Source organism: Typha angustifolia, chromosome 13 (assembly GCF_048772165.1).
Source record: "Typha angustifolia cultivar Huaian chromosome 13, ASM4877216v1, whole genome shotgun sequence".
NCBI classification, from domain to species: Eukaryota; Viridiplantae; Streptophyta; class Magnoliopsida; order Poales; family Typhaceae; genus Typha; species Typha angustifolia.
This window is the reverse complement of record NC_133251.1, coordinates 3,613,129-3,640,898: the sequence shown is the minus strand read 5'-3', so window position 1 is coordinate 3,640,898 and position 27,770 is coordinate 3,613,129. Positions and strand designations below refer to the sequence as shown.

Below are 27,770 nucleotides of genomic sequence, written 5' to 3'. Positions count from 1 at the left end.
TCAAATGGAACGAAGAGTATACTATTTTGCACTTAAAAAGACGAAGCCTGAGGGGTTAAAGAAAAAGACTTGAAAGGAAAGGAGCTGTATTTGATTATAAGAAGCCGAAAGTATGTACAACTCCTCAGATTTACAGATTTTGCAATGCCTATCCTGATTGGGGATCTGTAAGTAGTGGGGAACCATACCCTCCCAAACAAAGGACTTGGACCACCTATTTTGTTAGCCGGCTTCCTCTTGATCTCATAATCATATACAAATAACAAAATGAATCAAGGGTGACATCAAAATCTCGGCTTGACTGATTTACACTGTACACTTGTGATCAGCCTCAGCCATTAAGCCTTGCCAAGAAATGGTTGAGATTGTATTCGTCAGCATACTGAGATTGATCCCAGAGCTCCTCGAGTCCACTAAGAATGGCCTTCAATCCCTTCCCACCTACCATCGATTTCGGATCCTTATCCAGGTTGCTGTTCCCGCTGCTTGGGGCAGCATTCTGCTGCATTGTTAAGAGAAAAACAGAGTCAGATCCTTGATTGTATGTTATGTACCAAAACATGATATTTGACTGAGAATACCAGATATTTATTTGAACTAGGAATATGTTTATGAAGGGCCTCGATACTTTTAGTTCCATAAACTCGTTAATCCTATATAGCATATCAAAACTGAAATACACTTGGGAGTTGGGATAAAAAGAATGATTTACCTTTCTGGTGGTTGGCATAGAAGTGAAGAGATCAAGCAATTGATCTGTGTTCATGGTCTTCAGGCTTGCATTATCTGCATTAATGACAGAATTGGCAACAGAAACTTTGAATTTCTGAAGACTCATGACTTTTTCTTCTAAACTGCCACGCATGATGAGACGATGAACATTTACTACTTTGCGCTGACCCAACCTGTGTGCTCTGTCCATTGCCTGCAATAGTGGCACAACTCAATACATCATAGGTGACATCAGTTATGGCACAAATCATCACTTGCCAAATTCTCAACTTTCCTTCAAATAAAGTAGTCATTGTTGGGATTTTAACTTAGATCCCAAAGTTAATCTGGTCTAAGTTATGTTAAAGATCGCAATATAAATGATGCTGCAAGTTGTGGCACTGTTGCTCAAGGTTCAGATTGCATCATTCATTCAACTTTTGACAGTAAAGGCCATCAATGAGAAATTTAATGTGCAATTATGTTTGAAGGACAAGATATAACAGATATTTAAGGAACTATTGTATCTTTAGCAATTGTCGAATGTAATGGAGTCCATTTAGTTAGAATTTCTGGGTTGGTTACTTCAGGATTAACTGTATGAATCTGACACATGCATGCATATTACATATATATATATATATACATAGAGAGAGAGAGAGACAATATAAATAGACCTTATGTCAACAATCAACCAAATGTTCAAGTTTGCAACACCTTTGCCATCAGAGTACACCTTGTGAAGAAGAATACCATCTTGAGGTGAAAAGGATTTGATAATATTTCGTCTCTCCACCTTAGGGTTAATTATTTTACAATCTCAAGGTAACACCAACGGCTCAAAAAGTGCTGAACTTTTTTTTTCATACATACATATACAGTGTGTCAGTGTGTGCACCCGCACCTCCACGTGCGTGTGTGTGTGTGTGTGTGTATGCAGACAAAGTGTGTGCAGGTGATATGTATATGGGTGACCTAATGCATAAGGCCCAGGAATACTAAGAGAAGATGCAATCCATGTATATGATAAAGGCAGAAGCAGTCAACTGGCTTCAAAGGGAGCAACAAGTGGTAGCAGATAGAGAGGGAAAGGCCCCAAAGGACAAGAGTTGACGATACAACAACAAAGAGCAAGTAACTTAACGAAAGAGGAATCCAATCATCGGGCAAATCAAATCTGAAAAAGGTTAGAGATGTAAGTAAGGGTGTAAATGAACCGAGCTTGAGCGAGCTAGGCCCAGCTTGGCTCAGCTCGAGAGGTAGAAAATCTCAGCTCGGCTCGAGCTCGATTCGAGCTACAAAAGTTGAGCTCGGCTTGGCTCACCTCTAGCTCGATGAGGCTTGAGCTCGGCTCGACGGCTCAACTCACCAGGGAGGTTTTGGGGCCGGGCATCGATGAGGCTACGGAGTAGGGAGGGCTTCGGCGTCGTTACCGCAGACTCGTTAGAAGAAGCCCTCGCCGGTGGCCAAAAGAGAATGCACCCCGGCCCCGCAAATGCTTCCGCCGTGGCCAGAGCAGAGCCTTCACACCACCATCCTCAACCGCATCGATTACTCCCCGCCACAGCTCCAATGAGGACGCTCGGTGCGGCTCCAGTGAGGGCACGGTGGTGACCAGTGAGGCGATGAAGAGGGTTTGGGGTTTCAATAGAGAGGGTGTGGGGTGTGGGATGTTGGGGGAGATGCACCAATGAGTTTGGAGAGATGAGAGTTAGATTAGGATTTCTTTTTTATTTATAGAGATCGTATATATATATACGTAATCAAGCTGAGCCTAAGTGAGCCAGTGCCGGCTTGGCTCAGCTCATTTAAAGCTCGAGCCAAGCTCTTATCGAGTCGAGCCTGCGAGCCTCATGAGCCCACGAGCTTTTTTGACAACCCTATATGTAAGCCAGTAAGGGTGATGGATAGAGCAAGCCCAGCATAGCTACATGGGGCCTAAATGACTGGAATAACTAAGGCCTTTTAACTTTAGTTTCTGGAGACCGAACCTGGGAATAGGAAATTTTAACCATGTTCAATCATTTAAGATCCCAATGACAAGTGAAGTGACAATAGATAGTTGCATGTGTGCATTAAAACTTAAAACTTCAAACTTCTTTTAGTGCTTTAACACATTCATGACCATCTAATACACATCAAGGTTTACAATGATCATCTCAAGGTGAAAAAAGGTGATTGAACTTTCTCTCCATTTTGAGAAGCATTTTGCAAATCCTGAGGAGCATCGAATATCAAATTGTCTCATTACTTTTTTCAAGCTTTTAACAATTAAGTTTCTACTCCAGCTATGCATATACATATAATGCATCAATATATGCACACCATGAAGCGCTTGATGTGATGCAAATCTTTGCACTAAATAGAAATGAGTAGAGGAAATTGATCTATATAGCCAATTCCAAATAGTTGGGACTAGAGGTGGTGTTGTTGTGGTGGTCAATGTTATCTAAGAAAACAACATAACAGATACTGTGTATATGACCATTTCTCAGCACCACAGACCATGTGAAACTAACCTGGAGGTCCCTCATTGGGTTCCAATCATGTTCCATAAAGACCAACGTATCAGCTGATGTCAGATTCAAGCCAAGTCCACCAACTGCAGTAATAAATAATCAGGGATCTGAAAGCATTAAACATCTAAAGATAATCTAACTGTACCGTGCGTTGTAAGCAGCAGTGCATCAATAGTCGGATCTGAATTGAATGCCTTGACAATTTCAAATCTCTTCTCTGGTTCAACAGAGCCATCTAGCCGCAAGTACGTCACACTGCAATACGTTAGAACATCCTATTGTTAGGTAAAACATGATATGATGAACCACTGAGGACAAAGTTGGCCAACCCAAAGCATAGGAAACCAAAAAAAGAAACGAAAGAAAAATCTGTCCTCTACAACCCATGTGAATAGTAAAAGATAGCTCAACAATGACTAAATTTATGTGCTTGCATCTACATAACCAAATTCTATTTTGAACAGCCCAACACATGCTGATTGCCACCTAAACTTTATCCTCTTATTTCTCAAACTGAGAGATCCAAATTGGGATCCTGATGCATATAGATATAAATGGCCCGCTGGGACCAAGAATTTCCAGGAACATTTCTTCAAGCAATCATGCAGTTGTCGAGTTCAAACAAGGAAAACAAACAGGTGGTAACACAAGCACACAACATCATGCATCTTAGACTATTAAATTTATTCCATAAATTTCAGGTCATGAACCAACAACCGTGTAGTTTATGCACTTCGTCACTTGCTTCCCATGCTCTTAAACCATATAGTGGAAGGGAAGAAAATCAAAACCATGACTCCAGGTATCAAATAGATTGAGATGAAATGCTATTCTGGTTTTTAGCATAAGTTTTGCCATGTTTTAGCTTAACTCACGAATTTGAAGATATCTTTCATGTCATGGTTTGCATTTCAATATCCTGTTGTTTCTTACTCTACTTTTGTCACAAGTTTTCATATTGCATTTATTAAAAGTTTTCTCCATTTGGAAATAATTCACTGCCCCAATTATAGAACACAACTTCATATGGTTGTTCTAGTTCTTTCCTCTCACATCTGAACTAAAGATGAAAATATTTTCTTGCTTACCGTAATGGCCCTAGTATATTATCACAGTTACTACTTCCAACTGTAATCTAGTTTAGAAATTGTGCTAATATGAAGATAATACTCTCCAAACTTAAGATGACTCCTCAAATAATTCATTACAAATAACTAGGGTCCACAATCCTCCTAGCTGATCTAAGATGAAATATGAAGTTTAACAGTTACATTTTCTGTTATTGTTTCGTTGTCCGGAAGGATTGTCCACAAATTTAAAAGGATCATCATGTAAAGGAAGAATATCAAGCTTGAGAACATCAATACATCCATGGATATGTATAAATCAAATTCAAGAGTTGCCAAAGTGACTTCAACTATTATTTACCACACAAATTTTGTGCTGCCTCTAATGCTGAATCACATAAAAATGACTTTCGGATAAATGGGTAGGAAGAGGAAGGAAAAACGATGTAGCAAGTGTTAAAGGACTAACCTCTTCATCTTAGATTGGAACAGATCTCTTTCAATAACATCGAGAAAAGCCTGCAGAAAATGTGATCCATTACAAAGATATAAAGAGAAATAAGTAGGAGCCAAAGAAATCATAAGATCCAGAAAACAATTAGAGAAGATATTGTACCTTATGTTGTGCAAAAATCAAAACTCGATGTTGCCCTACAGCCACAACACCTTCTGAACTTGAATTATCACATCCAATTCCACACTCTTGAAGAATTTCTTGGAGAGCAACCAGTTTAGGAGAATGGTATATCTCATGAAGCTCTCTAAGATAGTCCGTACAGCCTGGGACAATTTCGGATAGAAGATTCTGAAGAGAATCAGGGGGTTTGTCACCAATGACAAGCAATGGATGACTGCAAAGTTTTAATATATATTGCAACGCCTGTATTTGAAAACAAAAAATAGTGAGTCAGTAATACCAGTAAAATGGATTAAAAGAAATGGTGATTCAGCAACAGAACCTGGAATACATGACGAGTAGCTTTAGGTGCAGAATTAGATTCTTCTGCTACTTCATGTTCTTTCACAAGGGTAGATATCTTCTCTTTTGCATCTGAATAAGAGAATTGTTCATAAAGTTTAAGTTGCAACGGACTAAGGTCACAGTATCTATCCTGAATGATTTTCTCTGGAAGATCAGATAAAACTTCATCTTTGGTTCTTCGAAGGAGGAATGGCATGACCTGCAATATATAAAAATTGGAACAATATCAAGATAAAATTGTTATACGTACAGTTATAATTTATAAGAATTTGATACTGACCTGCTTATGCAAAGCTTCCATAGCAAGAGCCCCAGCTTCAGCATCCTTAGCTGAACATTTTGAATCCTTAGCGGCTTGCAGTGGTTTTCCATATGCGGCTTGAAACTGCAGGAGATACCCAAAAGTTAAGATCATGCAAGCGTATGCTACAAACAAATTCAAAATATATTCTCAAGTAAGACCATCCAGACAGACAACTATAAAACATCTATTGCTAGATAATATTTCTCACTATACCAACAAAAGCAATGCTGTAAGTTCCCAATTCCCCATGATCTCTGTCGATAAATGATCAATCAGATTTACTATAATAGTTTCTATAGTAACTCACTAAGACAGAAATACTCAGTTTTTTCCTCATCATATTATCATCTGGTGGCACCATGCAGCCAGCCTTTAAGTATAGAGAGTTTCTGACCCATTAACAAAATCACTGAATCGGACGGCGTTTACCAAGTATAAGTCATTTTTCAGTTCAGCGACTTACAATTGGTAGTCAATGCCCAGTTCAATGATTTTGCCGACGTTGTAAGACTCACCTAGCCGCATATTTGAGTTTCAAAGCAAATTAGACATGTTATAAAAAAATTTGGCGGACTTAGAATAGACAAAACTCTTTTAAGTTTAGACATTCTTCATGATTTATTTTCTTTAGTGACATGAAGACATCTTTCTAGGCAGTCTCATCTACACCATAGCTTAATAAAAGCATTATTGTCTACTTTGAATAACCATATCTTCTTCAATGGCAATGCTCCCTGCAGTTTCCTGCTTCTCCTTTGTGCAGGATACAGCAGCTCTTCGAACATATTGACAATCTCGAGATCAACTATTCATACATTTTCTCCCTAACTTCACTAAAATAGTCTACCATATGCTCAGTTATCTAAATTCTATATATTATAACATTTAAAATGATACACCGCCTTTTTTCTCAGATAAAGTGCACCAGTAATTATCTCTCTACTGTACTGAGCCTGATGCATCACTGAAGTCAATAAATCCTCCATGATGCAAATAAAGAGAAATGGCATCCAAATAATGAAAGGCAGCAAATAGAAGTACACAATATAGAAGAACAATGACAAGCCGCTAGTCCCAACTATTTGGTGTCAGCTAAGTGAGTAAACACATGCCAAGAAGCAACTATTGTTAAATAGAAGAATCAATGTATAATATTGTGACTGTACATGGAATAGATGAAAAACCCACATAGCAAGGCATCTCAAAAATCTAGACTCCAAAGCTCCAGTAAAAATGAATAATCAGCAAGGCAACTTATGATTGATGCAGTCAAATAATCAAACTGAAAGACAAAATATAAAATATGTATTCTGAAAGCAGGACATACTTGTCTCTCGGTTCCAAGAAATCCAGGCATTAAGAAATCAAAAAGAGACCACAGCTCCAAGACATTATTCTGCAATTAAAGTCAAAATATATCACAGCCATGTTGACAGTTAATGATTGTTGCGGGAAATATATCTCATCCAAATTTTAGACAGATATGATACACAACAGCTATCAGAGAACTATAAATAAAAGAAAATATGTTATCAGGATTAATATCAACCTGAATAGGCGTGCCACTCAAGATAAGGCGATGTTCAGCTTTCAACTGCTTCACTGCACAAGTTATTTTAGATTTCGAATTTTTAATGATATGCCCTTCATCTAAAATACAGTAGTTCCAAGAGAGCTTGCCAAGATAATCAATATCCTTACGAACAATATCATATGATGTTATAATGACATTGCACATATCAAATTGATTACGAAGTAACATCCTCTCTTGGGCAGAACCAACATATTGAAGCGTAGTCATCACAGAACTGTCTATATATTTTTCAATTTCATATGCCCAATGTCCCACTAATGTGGAAGGGCAGATGATCAATGACTGAGGATCTTTATCCACGCCATGACTACGCCGCTCTGCAATATCGGTTGCTACAATAGCAGATGCCTGAAGTGTTTTACCAAGCCCCATGTCATCACATAAAATTCCATGCAGCTTGAATCGTCTCAAGAAAGCTAACCAGTTGATTCCTTCTTGCTGGTACCTATGTTGACAAACAAAAATTGTTACAGAAGCCAAACTAAAAATCTAACAAGGATCAACTAAGGTCCGCCAAGATAAATTTGAAAATAAAACCACAAAGACAAGCATATCTTGTAGTATCATCACACGATCCTATGTGTACTTTTATGAAGAACAATCATGATTACCTAATTTACTAAACGGTAAGAGCACAAATGATTAACAAGGGCATACTCTATCGTGACATGCCAAAGTAAATGAAATGAAATGGAAGAATGAACTACTAATTTTATCATGATTTTGGAACCAGGATTTCCTGATCACTTCTACCCCCATAAACATTTCCTCAAATCGAGATTATCTGAGATCTGAGAACCCAGCAACCAACCACCCAAATCTGTACTTCATCAATTTCAAGCAGAGAAGAAGAATATAGCATGGAATACTAAAAATAACGAGTCCCACAAGAAAAGAACAGAAAATCAAATGTTCTAAAAAAATAAAGAAACTACAGCTGTGGGTGGCAGGTTTTTAGCCAACACATCAAAAGGAAGAACTAAAAGATAAACACCAGATAATCCAAAGAATATATCTGGAAGCGATTATATTGAGAAAACACCATCTGTGCTTTTGCAGATTGTATGAGATCCACAATAACCCTATTAACAGAGAGTATGACATTTAAAGCAGGACTAGGCATGCATATTTAGTAATGGAACCCTATAAGCTTTGCTTTTCTTTATAAGCTTTGCTTTTCTTCAGTCAGTCCTTTCAACCCTTATTTCAAGCAGCAATCGAGAAATTATGTGCTCACTGATCGGTTTAATCCATATTGATCGAATAACCAACTAAGTTTTTTGAACAAAGCCAGGAGCAAGCAGGTCAAAAATTAGAACAAGCTAAGCTTAAGCCTGCTTAACTAGCCCAACTCTAGCTAGAGCAGAGCTAAAGCTTGTCTGCTACTAATTTCAAACCTAAATGAGCCCAACTCAGCTAAGTCCATTTTGGATCATTTGCACCCGCAAACACAGATGACCCTGTACAACTAGTACAGAAGAACCTATCTTAGTCTCAATGAACAAGAGAGAGACCATTTATAAATAGCCTATGCAGTCTAGGGAGGTATCATGCCATGTCTTATGGACAATGAAACAAATGAGTAACTTGATGTTTCCTAATAAAAGCTATATCCATCGCTGTCTAGCTTATATAGGTGCACACAAAAAGGTTCCCAGCCAAAAGGACAAATTGAGCAAATAAAGATCAATTTTGACCCAGGAGTGTACCATGCCAAATTGCCAATCCATGTCCACTTCCATCTATTATATTCATGGCTTGTAGTGGGGTCATGCTGCAGTAAATAGTCCTTGTACCCAACACATTAATATATCATAGGTCATGTTATACGGTGTTGTTACTCAAACAAACAAATCATTCACTACACTAAATAATTTGCTCTTCAAGATGATGAAAATTGGAACAAATTCATTCCTTTCCACTTTATGTAAAGGAAGGATATAGCAAGGGAAGATATAATGACCCTATTTTTAGGGAGGACATTAGCCACGATGTCACCTAAATGGCAAAATGGATTCAAAAACAGAACCAACAACTATAGAACAGCGTGGTTGTTCTTGTTCTGTATTTAACCTGCTCCTACAACCTTATCTCATTGACCTTTGCATGTCCGAATATGAAATTCCAGATATCTGTTATATAAAAGTAATATTTAGTAATTTTAAAAACCTCAGTGCACCGACGGAGATATGCCCCAGAATTGGTTAACAAAAGAAACTAATAGTTGATATAAATGAACACATTAGAGCTCCCTAAAAGTATAAAGATTGGCACCTACAGGAAAGGATGAAAAAAAAGGGGAAATGGGAGATAAACAAACAAATTTAGCTGCAAATATCACTTGGCATAAGTAATTATCAACAGTTCAACACCGTTAAACAATTAAGGAAGACAAAGTTTACCGGCCCACCATGAGAAACAGATAGATGTTTCTTATCCATGGATGTTGGGTTGCATGTAATGTATAATGGCCTATTATGGCTCTCATTGGCACATTTTGCTGGAGTATGTCTACAATATATTCAAGGCTCCTAACCATAAGCACAATATAATATTATTCCTGATTCATGCAGATCAGGTTGATACCAGTGACAAGCAGCAAAAATATTAATTAGAATGAAATAATTCATATATCATAAGTACCTTCTCAGTCCAACTTTGAGATCGATGCATAGCTTGTAATCATCAATGTGAGAGTTGTCAAGAAGCTGCTCTAGAAATTGTGCATCTTCTGTATTTCTAGATAAGTGTTCGCTTAGTTCATCTGGCATAGGGACTCCTCTGGCTAATGGAAGTAGAGGTACAAGGGCAGCAAAACTATGTGTTACACTCTGTCTGACAGCATGATCACAGTCGCTCATACACCTAAGAAGAGGGACAACTAGTAAAGGAGCATAAGGAACCAACTCCACACCCAACCCTTGTACAAGCAAGCTCACAAGCATTCCAGCTCCTTGTCTTGAATGAACAGATGATGAATCTGACAACATAGGAATAGCATTTTCAATCACAACTCCCATCACAGTACCAGTCATTGACTTTGCCATTGAGGTGATACATCTTGAAGCAGCTAGTCTAACAGCAACATGGGAATGGCGTACACACCCAAGAATGCACGGAAGAAGAGTGAGCAATTGATGTCTCAATGACTCATCTACAAGAGGTGCAATTGACCGGACCACCTAGGCATAGAAGTATCTCATAAGAGGTGAAAAAGAATGTTTCAAATGTATATACGAATAAAAGGTAAGATTTAAGCAAAACCTCTTGTACTTTAACAAACAATAAAACTGTATGTTCTTTAAGTCTTTAACAAGCAAAGTTCCTCTCAGAAACTGAATTTTCAAAGTTAAAACTCTCATGCAAAACAAACCAAAATAGAAATATCTAAAAGATTAAAATGAACCAATTAAATTTTCTAATGATAACTTACCAGAATAATGTTAATTAAAAATATAGTAACACAGCCCTTGGAAATGTTCAGAAAGAGATGGCCTCAGTTATGAGAGTAATTTGTAAATGAACTAGTCAGACATAATGCATTATGACAAGTTGACTACTAATGAAAGCATCGGAGAAATTCAAAAGAAAATTGTAAAGGAATAAAGCAACTTTTTGCAATTTCGGCAATCATATACAATACCACTCAAGGAAATGACAAGAAATTCAGTATGCAACTGTCTTAAACCCAATCCCCACACACAAATTACAAGTACAAAAGAAAAAACGAAGCTCTACATTAATCACATCAATTTATTAAATTTCACAATTCAGGAAACAAGATAGTTTTTTATTCCTGAAAAATACTTTCAAAAATTAGATGACCACACAATCATCATTCAGCTGAAATTAGCATCTAACAAAAACAAACCTGGATGTTGTTTATCAAAGCCTGTGGATCCTTATCCTCATATAATCTACTCAACTGTAGAATTTGCTGGCCATGAGTAAGAACGTGACCCTCAGCAACTACAGGTTTGAGAACCTCAGTAAGGGAATCCCACAACTTTGGAAGTTCACTGAATAATGCAGACCCAAACTTCACACATAAATGTTTCAACGTCATTTCTGATCCACGCCTGCTTATGTAACCTTCCACTTTTGACCTATCTTCACCGGCAGAGGGCACTTGAAGCTTCGTCTTATTACTACTGCTAGCTAACTTTCCAAAAGATAACAAATTTTGCTCTTCAATGACTTCCATAGAATTTATGACCGCAGCTTGCGGCGTCTCACTGGAATCTGCGCATATCAAGCTGCAAAGATTCTTAATTAACTTATCATTTGGGCCAGGCTTACGCCCAAGACAGTTAAAAATAAGCTCAGCAAGCGCTTCTGCAGCCTTCTGTTGCAGCATTTCCTCCTGCATGACATTACCAAAATATGACTTTTAACATTCAAAAGGAGGAAAGGAATCTAGTTGACGAGAATAATATTTGACCTGCTCTCTTTTGACAGCAGCCATTAAGGGCAAAATTACTGGGTTAAGCCTGCTAGGTAGCTCTGACATCCAAACTACTGCAGCAGCAACTAATGACGAGACTGTAATATGTAAATTATTCTGCATGAAAATTTTTAGTAAGATAATGCATGTGAAGATGAAGAATAAATGAGCATGATTAAGTGGAAAACATGACAGAACTTCTCTCAGCTTATGAAATCAAAATACTAAAGCTATAACAGAAGATTCAGAGTGGAACGATGCGAAAGGGGAATAGGGGATATTATAGCCATGGACCTGAACACATTTTAAGTAGCCTGAAGTAGACAGAAGTCGTTGTTTCGCTGATTCTAAATCATCCAAAATGTGCTTTCCAATATTTGAAGCAGCATCTAATTCACCAGGTAATGGAAGCCTTGAAGTAAAGGTAATTGCTTCATCAACGCTAAGAGAGTCCATGTTATAGTTAAAACCTGGAGTATGGTCCTTAAGTAACCCACAAGAATCAACTGAATTGTACAAAATCTTGGCTTCATTTCGCATCTTAGTGTATGTTCTTGAAAGCTCTGCATAAGGGAGCACTGAATCTTTGGTAGGAAATGCAGGATCAGCACATGCAAGCAAATCCAGCAACCATTGTTTTGCACGGGCCCAGAAAACAAGCAAGGCTTGAGCTATAGCAGGATCTTTCTTTTTAAATTCTTTGAACCAAGCTATAAGAACCATAGAAGCCACCTGGAAGAATAATGATTAAAAGATTTATAAATAGATAGTTCATCATAATAAAAGCCCTAGAGGAGAAAAAAAAAAAGAACAGCTACTAACCTGCCTCTGGACTCCTGAAAAAGAAATAAGGTCAATCCAGAGTGGATCAATTACAACTTGCCAAGAACTCTCTCCCAACTTAGAAGCCAAAACTCCCAATGCTGTTGCAGTTATCACTCGTGTATGAGTAACAGATTTTTCAGAATCTGCACCTACGATTATCTTACTGACAATAGTGGAAGCATCAAGAATTTGCTCTGAAGAAGCATTTTCTTTCGCAGAATCAAATGAAAACACTCTATCACTATCATGTTCCAACTTCACAGCTCTCATCTTTGCAGCAGCTCTATAACGACTTCTACGAGGAAGGGCAACTGGCCAAAACATTTTCGTTGAATCCAAAGTGGAGCCATATGGGGTAGTTGCAAGCTGCATCCAGTTAGAAAAATATGATCTTGCAGAAGATTCCAGCTCCTGCTCTGGACACTGCAATCAATAATTGTATTAAGAATTCATGGTTCAACAAACAAGTATTCCATTCGTTCATACACTCATTAGAGCAGCAAAGTTCAGAAGGCAGGAGCAATCACCAGACCTGAAGCAGAAGTCTCCAGACCCTCTCTGAACATTGAAGAATCTGGTCATTCGATTCCAAGAGTAGATTCTGAAACACAATCCGAAGAGCATCACCTACAATAGAAGTTGGCCAAAACTTAGAAGCCACAGTTTCAGCAGAGCTCCTCGCATAACAAACTTCAAGGAGTCGCTCCTGCACAAGATTAATGTCTTATAGTCAAATAGCTGCATAGCTATATATAGAGGTAAGGAAAAACTGTGGTTAGAGTTAAAAAAATGTGTCAACATCAAAAAAGTATTAACAATTGCATCGAACAAGCCTAATCACCAACTTTGCAAATAACTAGATATTAGCTTGCGAAGATCCAATTAGAAGACTACTAAGATGACAACATAAAAGCAACACTTACTAAAGTCCGTATTGCAGAATGGCGAACTGAAGTGATACTATGTCTCATGAATGGCCATAGTCGGGGAATAAGAGTGGCCAATATATAAGGATTCTCCTTAGATTTAGTGTTGTCTTCTTGCTCATCAACTTGAGATATTTTGTTGAGATCGAATTCTTGTTTCTCAACCAAGGTCCATGTATCCAACATTTTTGGAACCATCTCTGTCTGGGAATATAATTCCGCCAACAAGTTCATCACACTGCAATAGAAAAGCACAACCAAAGTAAAAAAAATTCAGTCTAAATTCAATATATTTTTCACAAAATTGAAAAACATGCCATGGAAACTAAATGAAAGTTAAAAAACAATAAAAGAGATATAGTAAAATGATTATAATTCCATTACTGCTAATATGAAGTATGAACGTTGCAACTCTCCTAATAGTTTTATTTGCAACACAGGACAAGTGTCTACAATCATTATTAAAATTACCTGAATTACTTGATGGCTCTGTCACAGCCAATATAGGGAGAGAGAGAGAGAGAGAGAGAGAGAGAGAGAGAGAGAGAGAGAGAGAGAGAGAGATTGCTAAAACTATGTTTGTGCCCTATGTACTTTTTGCATGTTTCTATGTAGTTTGACTAACTTCTCATGTGATCCATGCCTCTTAATTGCTATAATTCATCATTTCTCACAGGCATAGCATCGCAACATCTGCTGTTTGAGATTTAGAAAAGTGAAAATCTTCAATACACCTCCAAATCATTAGATACAGCCTGATATACTTAAGTGCAGAAATATTATCCAAATGCTTACTTATAAATATACATATTAACATTTTATTTAAATATTTTCTGGTTTTAGTTAAACAGTTCGGGAAGCAATCTCGATTATCATCTTTAAGTTATTGGGTCAGCCGACACAAAAATACCTATTTTGAGTTTTTGGCCCAAATGGTTTTATAATTCAGATAATAGTAATGTGACAGATGTATCCATGGCAACATTGCCTGCTCAGCTAGCTCTTTCTAGAAGAAAAAGTCTAACAAAAGTACTCTTTAGTTTTTTTTTTTTTTTTTTGTGATTAAATAAAGACAGCAGAAGAAAGTTAGCGTTCCCTACTATGTTTGCCAGTCAGAAGCTGTTTAGATCAATTAGAGCTGCATAAGAAATTTGTCCCAATTTTGTTGGCCAAGTATGAAGTGTCTGATACTGAAGGTTTTGACATATGTTATTAACATATTGGATCATGACATAATATTGGAAGTACATACTCCATAGAACATACTGCAACATAACATACTTGTGCCTACTCCCAAGACTCCTGCCCGTTGTTGCAAATATGAGAGTTGTTAAGCAAATCTGGAATAAGTACACATTAATCTTCATTATTCGTATTATCTCCATTACAGAACGCCATGCCGACGTCTTGTCAATACACCCATGGTTAAACAGGAAGAGAGACAGAGACATGGAGTGTAAAAGTAGAGCTAGGAGGGTGGATATGGAATAGCAATCTGCAGAGTTGCAAAAGGTAGAGGTAGGAGGGTGGATGGTGATTTGCCCTAGTAATCTTCATATATGTCCACTACTGTGGTTTTCTGTCGCAAGCTGCTAGCATAAGCGCTAAACAGCTCACAAAAATTGAGGTATTTCAAGTTTTTTATCATCAGTTCTGTTTGTCTATCTATTTTTTAGTCCAATATTCTGGTAAGAGGAAAAGCATACTTCCCAAAATCCATTGTTAGTCAGAATTAAGGTATGAAGCAAGTACTGAACTTCTGATAATCTTTTTTCTTTTGCAAATTAACCTAGAAAAAGTTAAAATAAGAGAAAAAATCTTCTTTTTCAGAAACAAGTAATGATTTTTATCTCCACTTTCAAATTCAGAAAATAAAAATAGAAAAATAAAGAGATACTCTTTAGTACTACTTGGAATGGAAAGATATTTGTCAATCTTATTGTAAAACTAGTTCTGCTATGAACTTTGCAATAGGAAACTTAATGGCAGAAAAAGGACGGGCTGATTATAAGAGTATTCTCCACTGTATTTACATTCTCACAACAACCGAAATGGATGAGAAATACCTGCTTGTGGACGGGCTCAAGTCATCCAGGTCAAGCAAAATATCCCAAAGCAACATAACAATAGGATGCAACATATGGTCATTCAGAGAGACTATGGTTGCAGCAGCAGGTATCAATGCCTCAGCAGCAACTGCTCGGACATCATCATCTGGATCCTCAAGCCCAGCTTTACAAGCAGGCAGGATATAAGTAAGCAAATCCTGAAGCATTTCCTGGTGTGAGGGGAAAATACAAAATAAGATTAGCATAATGGAAGAGCAAGCAAGTCATGAATTTTTGAATTAATTTGAAAGAAAGAAAGAAAATTGAAACAATAACAAGTTCTACCGCACCATCATACAAAAAAATTTTGATCATCTTTTGTTGTTTCACTTATGTAGATTACTCAGAAGTAAGCCAAATAAGAAGCAGGAAGAGACAGAAAGCATATAATTTACACTTAATAAGAAGACATAAGAAAATAAGTTGTCTATTGAAAAGAATATGAAACAAATAAAATAGTATGTTCAACATTCAGTCTCTATCTCATATGTGTTTTAGTCCAAAATGCAAATAAAAAAAGCACCAAGAATACATTTTTAGCCATCAATCATGATATGGCCAAAGAATCAACAATATATGTTTGATTTGTCACAGAATGAGATGGCAATCATCCCCGACAAAGAGCCAGTGGAGGCTTGTCCCAAACCCAATCTTTCTTATGTCAAGCCAAACTCCATACGTAAATAGTTGTCATACCAGTTTAAGGTACCATTTCCAGACAAAAGATAGAGTATATATGAAACTTACACCCTTCAGGCTAGAACCCTGAATGCTTAAGAAACCTAATGCAGCCCATTGTTGCCTCCAGCTAAAGCAACTTCTTTAAATGGATGACACATAAAAACATTACCAATTCTTTTGTTCAAACCTTCTTCATCTTTTACAAAATCTCAACTTATATAATGGAGTGGCAACAAATTAACCTAAAGCAGTATCTTCTTTCAAGGGTGTTCTTATAAAAAAACACTATCCAAAACATGTTTAGTTAGTCCACATGGTTGATAATTCCTAACACATTTCAGTTTATATAACAAGATAAGAAGTCTGACACTTACCGGTCGAACTGCTACTAAGTACTTTATCCCAAGAAGGCTACCATGTCGAACTTCCCATTCTTGCCTGCACTGCAGAAAAAAAAGAGAGATGATTAGCAGAAATGCATCTCAGAACTCCAGCAGGCCATGAATGAATTTGAAATAGCATATACCTGCATTTGCAGCAAGACATTCAGTGTTTCATGAACTAAAGAAGGATGCATATACTTCAGCAAAGCACCAAGAGCTTGAGCACAAGTTTCACGAACAGGGGCAACAACTTGATCAGATACATAATCGCCAAAACTGGAAGAATGGAAAAATATTTGAATACAAGGTGTAACTATTAATTAAGCAAATAGCAGGAGCAATAAGATGGCAAAAGGAACAGCAAACCAAGAATGGAAGTGCATAATGTCGGGATAGTGCTAAAATAGTAAAACTCTGGTGTAAACCAATTCTGACCTTACTACATACATACCGGTCTAAAGAGAGTACGCAGATAAATCGAATAGCACAATCTTGAAGAAATTCCCAATTCTTGAATGATGAAACCCTGCCCAACTTTATCAGCTTCATAAGATCGGAGTTTTGAGAAAGATTTGCAAGAAAGCTCGACCTTGAAATTGAACTACATTGTTCAGAAATAGCTTTCACTGATGTGTCCTCAATTTTGCACAGAGGCCTAGAACCATCAGTAGGCCTGGAAATTGAACTGCATTGTTCAGAAAAAGCATTCACTGATGTGTCCTCAATTTTGCACAGAGGCCTAGAACCATCAGTACATAAATCAGGTTCCACTTTTACATGACCAATATCAGAGTCACCATTAGGAAATGGAGAAATTTCTCCTGTGAGAGAAGCCGCTGCATTAGAATAAGCACCATTCGCGAGCTCCTTGTCTAAGTAATTATCTCCACTTTCAAAAGTATTTGGCTCATCAACACTCTTATGTCTCTTTGTGTCTCTCTCAATCTCTTCCATTGCAAATTGTTTGTTTAGATCAATTTCTCGGGACCTTTTTAGTGAACTTGAATAATTTTTATCCTCAAGATCAACAGAACAAGGCCTTTCAGAGCACCGGCTAGGAAAATATACACCAGCACAGGCACCTTGATGGGTTAGTATTTCCCTTAATGCCATAATAGCACCATGGCGCACTTCCCAAACTGTAAGTCCACAAAAGGGCAAGTGATCAAGTAACCTAACAAGATGAAGCACCGATAAATACGATCAGAAAAAGAAAAACAAAAACTTACGGGGATCAAACATATCATGAATAAGCTGCTCGACAAATTGTCGAAAAGGCCATCTCCCATTATCATCATACTCGGAGTTGTCTTCATCTGTGATTGCATCTGCCAAATCCTGCAAAGCATGCACAATAGAATTGTGTAGATTAGTTGTCAATAAAAGAGTCTGCGGGGAAGTTGTATAACTCCAGATAGGATGGTTATCTAATGTAACTGGTGTTCAAAACAACCCAGATTTATAAGCTTTGAAAAATTAAAGAGGGCAAGTTTATAGTTAGACGCATGGAATTAGCTAAACATTATATTGTAACAAATATTGAACTAAAACAAATAATTTTATGCTTATTACCTCCTGAGTCAAGATTTTCTCTTACTCAAGGAACCTCCTAGGAATATATTACTTAAACTAGCTTTATTCCTCATTTAGAGTCCACAATATGTACTCAAAAGATCTTTGGATTAAATTGAAAATTTGAAACCAATCTTGATCCAATTGGCTCAAAAGAACTTAATTGTAGTCCAATTGGCTCGCTTGGATCAAAGTTTACCTAGTCGATTGATTAAGCCAATAGGTCATATTTCCAGGTTCAGACTCCAAAATCAAAATAGTTTCGTACCGTAAAATCCCCCAACTATAGTTGAATTACTTTCATGTAGATCATTTGATCTATTTCAAAGTTGGAAACCTAAAGGGATGAAAACAAAGGATTATAGAAGAATGTGGAATAGAAAAGGAGGGAGAGAACAGTGCAAATAAGCTTCATGGAACCAAAGAAATCGCTGCAGCTTTCCTATTTCTTGTTAAGTTCTTCAATCTCTAATAAATGAATAATTGAAGATGTGCATCTGAATCAATTAAGGCATATTTCCACCAGATTACGTAAACCTCAATAGATATTGCATTCTCCCATCTACCCAATGCTAAATAAGACTAAATCTATAGAGTGGACTGTGGAGAAACTGATATTGTAAGGGACGGCCGGCACATCACCGACGGCCTGTAAAACAAATCCAACAGAAGAGGATGTAATACGCAAGGAAAAGCAGGAGATATACACCTATGCATAAATACTAAGGAAAAATTCATGGATTATGGATACATCTGTTAGATAAGATTCAAAGATAAGTAGATATGCAAATAAATGAGTAAAAATACCTATGATACATTAAGCCTCACATTGTTGACTGGATGGAATAAGAAAAAAAAAATACTCTGTTACTTCCAAATGGTTATTTCAGTAGTGTAATTACATTAGAATAATGGTTAGCTTCTTATGGAAAACCTAATAACCCCACGTTTTTTGCTCATTTCATAGAAAAGGAAAAAAGAATACTCTGTTACTTCCGAAATTGGTTATTTCAGTAGTGTAATTACATTAGAATAATGGTTAGCTTCTTATGGAAAACCTAATAACACCACGTTTTTTGCTCATTTCATAGAAAAGGAAAAAAGAATACTCTGTTACTTCCGAATGGTTATTTCAGTAGTGTAATTACATTAGACTAATGGTTAGCTTCTTATGGAAAACCTAATAACACCACATTTTTTGCTCATTTCATAGAAAAGGCAATGCACAAATTGTAAGCATGAAAATGTAGGGTTCAGACTAACAGATTCCCTTAATATAGGTGTTTGTATGCAAGTTCTCTTGTATTCTATTTAAAGAAGTGTATGGTTTCCCAAACTGTAATAGTACATATCCAAGCAAGTACCTACAAGGCTACGACTTATCATTAATAAAAACTAAAACTTCATAAAAGAATGCCGATATTACTAAGTTGCTAGTTACTAAAATGCAAGAATAATTAACAGAATTTATCAAAATGATAAGAATTGGAAATGTGGCATAAAATCCAAACTGACAAGAATGGAGAGAGAGCAAGGTTATCTTCGCAATAAATACTCTTCAAGTCTTAAAAGCAACCTTATCAGTATGACATGAGAAAACCATGAACTCAATTCCCGGTATGCTAAGGAGATAGAAATTGCATCTTTTCAGAAGCTAATGAATCATGAATGAATATGAGATTACTTAATGAAAATAAGCATGATTGTTAACTTTTTAAAATGAAAACCAAACATATGTTAAGAAAGTTGTAAATGTGATCACATCAACAGAGAGAGTTGACATCCAGAATTAGAAATTTCTCAACAACATGAACAGAAAATGATCCACTTACTTTATTTGTTCCTACTTGATCATTAGGTACTGCTGAATTCTGCACCTCTAGCTCATCATCCTCGAGCAAGGATTTGGTATGGTCCTTGGCATTAACTTTTGCTTTCCGCTTAAGAAGATTCAATTCCCGTGCGCTTAATCTCTTAGGTCGAAAAGTAGAAACCATGCTAGAAACGAGTTGCTGAATATTCTGTGCAGATTGGGATGCATAAAAGCCATTGTTCTGTCCATTCACACCCCAGTGACCTTTATGTGCCAGAAGATCCTCGTCCTTGATCACATCATTGACATCCATAAACTGCTCACAAACATCTAATCCTGCACTAGAATGTAACAGAAGATATATCATATGCATGAGCCACAACAGTTTCCTAAGATATAGGAGAGATTAGGACCATGAGGGATATCACATTGAAGAGTGTACCAACTATAGCATCAGCTGGATATAATTCAGACCAGTGTTCGTAATGATTATAATTTAAGGACCATACGAACATAGAAAATCAAATTTATCATTAGCATTTCAACTCAAACAAACTAACTCTGACAAGCACATCATTTAAATTCATGGCAGAAAAGAAAGCTGCGTAAATAGATTTTCCCAGATAGAGATATGTTACCTAGGAATGCATTATTTAGAAGATGGGTTTACCGCGGTAATGGCTTTCGGACAGAACCTCAAGTGCTCTACATTAATTCCATTTATTTAGGAAATGGTCGATGTGACCTGACAACAACAAACTGTTCACAATAACAGAAGACTCCAATCCAATTATTGGTAAACTACGTAATAATTTTATTGATTTACATTCTCGGGAAATAAAGCTATTCTGCGCTACTAAGTAATACTTTTGTCCCTCTTTTCCTTTTGATTCTATCAACTTCCATTGATACATTTCTCTTATATTGAGCAAGGAGAGAGGAGAGGATCTGTGCCAATAGAATGATTCTCACTAATTCATGTTGCTTGATTGCAAGATCTAATGGCTACTTTACTTAAAAATATTGTTGTAAACAAAATGCCTGTGCTGCAGCCACCTCATTTTATCAACCAGCTCATTCCATATTTAACTGGAAATTTGCCCCTTTTGGTAACATCAGATGTCATCAGCACAAGTAACTGACTTGGCATTGATAGGCCCTCTATAATTTAATCTCAACAATGTCTCAAGTAGGATGCAAATATCCTCTCATTATTAATATCCTCTTTCAAACTTGTACTGCTTTATATTTCTCATATTGATAGGTTTTTCTCTATTCCCTGTCATGTAAGTACTTAGTCCTTCTCAAAGGAAAGATCATAACCAATCAACCAACCAACACCATAAGCGGACTCTTTCAATCCAATCAATGTAAGAAACAAATGCAAGCTTGACCTTGGAGAATGAATCTTCAGAAAAAACATTTCATATTCTTTTCAAAATTCAGATCGAAAAAGACTTGTCTATCAAAATAGTACTTCTAAGTAATCAGCAAAAGGCAATAAATGATCGAAGGGGTCCATGATCAAAATGTAGGAGTTAACAAAATAAGGTCAAACCTATGATAGATAATAATGAATGTCATAAAACGCAAACGTCACATACATGAAATAGTCATTTATAAACAATTGCAAACTATCAAACATTCAATTTAGAACAGTGATATTACACTTTTAAATCGACAGATGGAAGGAAAAGAAAGATGATCTAACCCAAACGTCGACGAAGGTTTTGCTTCTGACGAGCTAGACGCTCTGCCGGACTTTTACTACTGTCACTTGCAACGTCATACTCCTGTCAGTCAAAATGGATAGAAACTCTTATCAGCGTAAGTTTAGTAACAGCTCCCTCCTACATTAGAATAACACACAGGTAGATAACCAATAAAATTTATGATATACCTCGGATAGTGCACAAAATTGCATTTTACAGAAAGCATGTGCTATAAGTTAATTAACAGCTCCCTCCTACATTAGAAATGACACATAGGTAGATAGCCAATGAAATGTATGATATATTGCATTTACCAAAAACATGTGTTATAGTTTAATTAATGCTTAAGGTCGAAGCAGTTTAGATGTGCATTTTAAGGGGAACTACAGGAAGTAGGGGCTTAAAGGGGTCAGAGAAAACAAACAGGTGGAAAAAGCTCCCTCCTACATTAGAAATGACACATAGTTAGATAACCAATGAAATGTAAGATATACCTAGGATAGTACACACAGAATTGCATTTACCAAAAATATGTGCTATAGTTTAATTAATGCCCAAGGTTCACGCAGTCCATTTTGAGGGTAACTACAGGAAGTAGGGGCTGAAAACAGGTGGAAAAAACTGAAGAACAGCCGCCCCCCCCCCCCCCCCACCCTAAAGTTCATAAAACAAAAAAAAAAATTCTTTAGTGTACTATTATCAGATCAGTTCAAACAAACTTGTACCAGCCTAACAGGGTCAACCAAGAGGGCAAGGTGGGTTTACACAAAGGTCTCACTTATATGATAGCCCTCTCTTCCAAGTTAGGGTAAGGTTGAATATAACATGCCCTCCGCAAACGTTGTATTGGCATATTAACTGAAAATGGAATTAAAACCATTATAATAATATAAGAAACACCATTACCTGTCCTCCTGATGCCAACAAAGGAGAACCAAAATCCAACACTCTATTAATTTCGAAACTGCAATAAAAACAAAAGAAATCAATCTTAAAATAATTCAATACATGGCTAATTAATGCAATGACATAATACCAGACATCAGTGGCGAAAACCAAAAGTTTGCAAAGTCCAAGAAAATTAATGGCCACAAGAACACAAGATATAACCAATATTTATTTCCAGAGTTAACCTTCTAAAAGTCAGCCCTTCAGCAATATTAGGATCAAACTTTGACCATGCCGTTTCTATGTCCTTTGCCACATCATAAAATTCAGTCTCCACTATCTCTGCTTCCAAAGATGCAGATAGATCCTTCAGTGATGTGTGCTTGACATTCTCAGCTATTGCACCAACCGCATGTGCTGCAGCAACCCTTGTATCCCAGTTCCTACTGCGAAGATATTGAGAGACCTACAATTTGCAAACATTGATTGAACACCAAAAGAACACAAGAACTGTAAAGTTTTCTGCCTATCTACTGAAAAAGAAGTCCCTAAGATGATCACCTTAAAATATTGATGTAGAATGTCCTAGTCAAACATGTAAATAATTTTGATGTAGAATGTCCTAGTCAAACATGTAAATCAAGACATAGACATATGTGTAAATACACCAACCTTCTCAGTCATCTTGCAAAAGTTGATAGTGAAATAAGAATACTCATTAAATAAAACCAAAAATCACATGATCATAATGCAAAATAATTGAATTTTGTGATAATTTTGAAGTCAATATTTCATCTTGTCAAAAAGAAGAATCTTTTGGAACAATACTGAAAGTAAAGAAGTGTAGTTAAGATGAATTGCAGGTACAAACTCTGTCTGGACTAAATGAGAGTATGAGACACAAGATAGGAAAGTACTTGCAGTCCGCAAAGGGGTTCCTAATGGTAAGCAGCAGCTGGGCGACTAACTGGACAACACATTAACTCAAGCACTTCTTTCCTTTCTGACTGAAGTACTTAAACATGCACAAATATACAGACTTGCATAAAAGTATCAGTTAATAGCTCTTACAAGATTGACAAGACAGGGAACCTGAATCTCATAATCAATTTGGTATGACATCAGTGCACTGAATACAATAAATAAAGAGCATGTAGCAAAGTAAAAACTAACACTTAGGCATTCAGAAGGCAGTAGCTCTTAGAAGATTGCATGCTTGGACTGATTATCAATTTGCATTGTAAAACAATTCTGATCACAATATTGCATAAAGGATTGAAGTGGTGAAAAGTAGTAAGCAAGAACAGTTAGAAGCTGCCATAACTAATCCCACTGCATACCTTTTTCAACAACGAGTTTAAATCCTGAGGATGAGACTTGGCAATATCTCCAATTTGCCGTGCAGCAGCAAATCTCGTTTCTTGTGTTGAACCAGCTTTAATTTGTTAAAGTAACTTAATTCGAATATCACTATAAAATATGCCTATCATTTATGAAAACAATACCGCTATAATGGACCATTTCAAGTATAAATATTCCAAAATTCAAAAGGATACTGTCCAACAACGTAAGCAAGCGATGCAGACGAGATGAATTTTGAGCCATAAAGAATGTGACAAAGGAGGATCATTCATCCGAAGAATCTCTGGGAATGCACAATAATCTTTCTTATGAATACCAACTTAATAGCCAGTCAACCTATTTCCTTTGACATCTGAAGCCCTGCAAGGAAATAGGGGAGAAGTGAAACGACAAAGTTGAAAAAATGAAGAAAACTTTATAAACACTTCTTAGATATATCCCCACTACTGATTGTTGAAACCCAATGGTCACAATCAGAGTTAGGCTACTACATTAAACGTTTCCAATCATTGGACTAATAGAATTCACTAAAAAAATCAAGGAAAAAAGAAAAAAAATTGAAAATGTTTCAGCAGCAACTTATTAACTAGAGATTAATTTCATTAAGCACTTGTAACAAACAACCATTTCATCTCTTCATGAAACACTAGAGCATTAACCAGATGAAGACAGATAGAGCAAACAAGGGAAACATCAATTGAAAATCTACCTCATCCAAGAACTGTGCTAAGAGGAAACATTACGGGTGAAAATGGGTCGGATTAAGTCCGACACGACCCACTACCTGACCCAAATCAGATCAGATAAAGAAAAAACAATTCCACCCAATCTGAACACGAATAGTTTTTTAGGGAAAAAAAATGGACCCGGATTTGGATACTTATTGAAAATATCCGAATACAAATACGAGTATAGTTATTATGTCAGATTCAAATCTAGATAAGGGTTATCCGTTCAACCGCATATAAATACCCAACCCAACATGTTACCACTAACACTAACCCTACCCCTATCTTCCCTATCTCTTTCCCCAAATTGCATTTCATCCGCCGCCTCTACCAAAAAGTGAAGAAAAAAAAATCTCTCCATCAGCCATCACCATCTTCAATTCCTATTCCGTCACCATCACCAAGCTGCGCTACCATCTCCACTCCTCGTCGCATCACCAAGCTCTGCCTCCTCCCTTCTCGAGGTCACCATCACTAAGCTCGCCAGTAATGATAGGTAGATATTACACCACAACACCTCTTATTTTTTAAGATTTCATGGCATAGACTTTGATTTATCTAGTATGCAACTTCTTAATGATCAAGTTGTTAAAAGTAATAAGATACTTCTTGTCTGCTTGCAACTACAAAGCAGGAACATGCATTTTATATGCTTAATTATAATGATTGCCATATGGCATCTTTCACCCGTGGATTTTAAGAAACTTAGTATATAGCCAAAGCAACTAAGAATGTATGTCACACTTCAGAAGGTGGAGGAGGCTGCTAATATTTATGGTTCACCTTAAGTAGAGTAAAGAAGTAGTTGAAGGGCTTTGGGCTAGTTACTCTGGGAAATTAGATGATCATACCCAAAATGTTTGGACATGGTTTTTATTGATGGGACATGCTTCTTGTTATTAGTTACCCAGCTTACAATTCCTTGCTTCAATTGGATTAAAGATAAATTGCTTTTTATAACAATAAATTTTTTAAGTTAAATTATCTTGATTTCACTCTTAATATCAGCAATGTCTAGTTTATAACTAAGGTCATCAGTTATAAATTAGCTAATTGACTTCAAGCTTTGATGATTCTTGAGATTAAAATAATTATCTTAACTTTCTTTAGTATTTACTGAGATGGAACCATTGATCCATCTTGATTTTGTTCAGCATTTACTAAGATGGAATTATTGATCCATCTTAAAAAAGTTTCAGCACTTTTGAAAGCATCATAGTTTGTATTTCAGCTATATATTGAACTTCTGATAACCTATAAGCAAAGGGTGACATTTTTTTAAAACTCTTAGTATTTTGTGTTGATTGTGCCTAAAATAAAGGTTACAATTCGTTTAACAGCCAATATGTACTCATTTAAGTTTCAATCCATATCTGAAGATTATCCAATTCATATCCAAAAATTATCTGATGCGTATCCGAAAATTATTTGTATTCGTTTAGCTAGGATACGGTTTTAAATTTTACTGTCCATCCAATATCCGTATTTGAATTTGTATTTGGACTTAAAACATGAATCCGAATATAGGTTGAACACTATCTAATCTATATCCAATCCATTTTCACCCTTAGGAAACATCCACCATTAAATGAAAAACCTGTGCGGATCAATCTATAGCTTTTTTGCGATTAAACGATGTAAGATGAACAAATCTTCAATATCACATAGGAAGAAATTAGCATAACAGTAATAATTATCGATCAACCATTCTACAATAAACAATTCTTACATTTCCATATGGAGATCCCTAAGCTTCCAATCAAATATCTATTGGTAGTGCATGCTTGGTCTAAGAACTAACTAATCATACATGACCGAGACCATAAAAGTTGTCTGCTATCAGTCTTAAATGACTGAATCTTTTCGAAGCTTTTCAAATGCCAAATAGGCTAACTTAATTACTAACAATGAAGCACGGATACGGATAAAGGATACGGATACAATACAAATCCAGGAATACTATGAAGCACGGATATTGATATGAGATACAGATACGATACGAATACAGGGATACAACAAATTCTCAAAAAGCATGATACCATTCATCTAGAATACGGCAATAAATAAATTAAATAAAAAAATTATATTCTAATGACAACCTATGCACGGCATGTGCACAAAAAAAAAATTGAATTCTAATGACAACCTGCACATGACATTGCATTCAATATTGCAGTATATCTATGATTTACACGAGCATTTAATAGCAAAAAAAGAAAGTATACTATACTAATCTAACTATTACTAATGTAACACTATACTATCTAACTGTTGCTATTTAAATAAGCATTCTAACATTCTAATTCAACATACAATTAGTTTTTCTTCTCTGAAATAAAATAGAGAAGTTCTATTAACCATTCCACAACAATTTAACATACAGGAGAAGAAATTTCCAGAGAAGAAAATCTTCGCAATTTCAGAGAAAAAAAATTCAGAGAACAAGGGAGGAAAAAAGAAAAATAATAATAACTGAAAAACAAAACTGAACTGAAAACGGAAATTGAGAAAGGGAAGGTAGAAGAAATAAGATGAAGAAAATTCAGAGAATAAACCGAGAAGAAATTGAGAAAAACTGAGAGAAGAAATCGAGAAAATAAAGACAACTAGAGGGAGAAGAAATAACGGCGTGAGAGAGTGCGAGAGAGAGAGAGAGAGAGGAAGACCGGCATCGCCGTCAGCTCGTTGCTGTCGAGTGTCAAGAGAGAGGAGGAGACGAAGGGGCGCTAGGGCACGAATCGATTGGAGAGAGGGGACAACGATGGGGGAGGTGAGGAGGTAGATGATGGGTTAAGTTAACAGGTTAGCTTAAAAGGAATTGCCATAGTTCGCCTTCGGATTGTAAAACAACTGCTCTACAAACAAAATCAATGATCGTGCGTTCTATAGCGTGGCATGATCGCCATAAACGGGAGGAAGATGAGAAACGAACAACAATGGGAAAAAAAAACATAGAGGGCCAAAGGAATGATAGGAAGAGAAGAAAACACACCTCGGCGCCTCGACGACCGGAGCAGCGGAGTGGACGGCAATGGCGACGAGAGCGAGCGAGAGAGATCGCGATCCGAAGAAAAGAAGAGGAGAGGGAAACGGATTAGGGTTTCGTGATCTTCATACGTGAGGGGAGAAAAAAGGACTTGCGAAAGCTTTA

The 27,770-nt window shown here is 36.6% G+C and overlaps 1 protein-coding gene across 3 annotated transcripts; it reads right to left on the bottom strand.

Annotated features, from left to right (window-relative positions):
- Positions 1–69: 69 nt before the first annotated feature.
- Positions 70–27,770, bottom strand: LOC140773555 (TATA-binding protein-associated factor BTAF1). 3 transcript variants are annotated; one of them, XM_073116170.1, is made up of 29 exons: positions 27,612–27,770; positions 24,086–24,251; positions 23,870–23,964; positions 22,775–22,995; positions 22,548–22,605; positions 21,641–21,722; positions 19,949–20,265; positions 17,774–17,882; positions 16,996–17,683; positions 16,688–16,820; positions 16,536–16,604; positions 15,439–15,650; positions 13,370–13,610; positions 12,979–13,152; positions 12,444–12,869; positions 11,916–12,353; positions 11,619–11,738; positions 11,049–11,540; positions 9,821–10,359; positions 7,133–7,622; positions 6,911–6,979; positions 5,560–5,664; positions 5,257–5,478; positions 4,914–5,177; positions 4,767–4,816; positions 3,376–3,485; positions 3,231–3,313; positions 713–925; positions 70–502 (listed from the first exon to the last, which is right to left on the bottom strand). In XM_073116170.1, exons 2-29 carry the CDS (start codon positions 24,132–24,134, stop codon positions 332–334), a joined length of 6,240 nt encoding a protein of 2,079 aa, XP_072972271.1. In that variant the 5' UTR covers positions 24,135–24,251; positions 27,612–27,770; the 3' UTR covers positions 70–331. The 3 variants fall into 3 exon arrangements, with proteins under 3 accessions (XP_072972271.1, XP_072972272.1, XP_072972273.1); XM_073116171.1 differs by having other exon boundaries at positions 70–499; XM_073116172.1 differs by lacking the exons at positions 22,775–22,995; positions 23,870–23,964; positions 24,086–24,251; positions 27,612–27,770 and having other exon boundaries at positions 19,949–20,270; positions 22,548–22,585.

Excerpts from the sequence above, each read along its gene's own strand:
- LOC140773555 (XM_073116170.1), bottom strand. The coding sequence starts at position 24,134 with ATGGCTCAAAATTCATCTCGTCTGCATCGCTTGCTTACGTTGTTGGAC. Across the intron at positions 3,486-4,766 it reads TTCCAATCTAAGATGAAGAG|TGTGACGTACTTGCGGCTAG; the intron begins GTTAGTCCTTTA and ends AACGTATTGCAG. Across the intron at positions 503-712 it reads CTATGCCAACCACCAGAAAG|CAGAATGCTGCCCCAAGCAG; the intron begins GTAAATCATTCT and ends TTAACAATGCAG.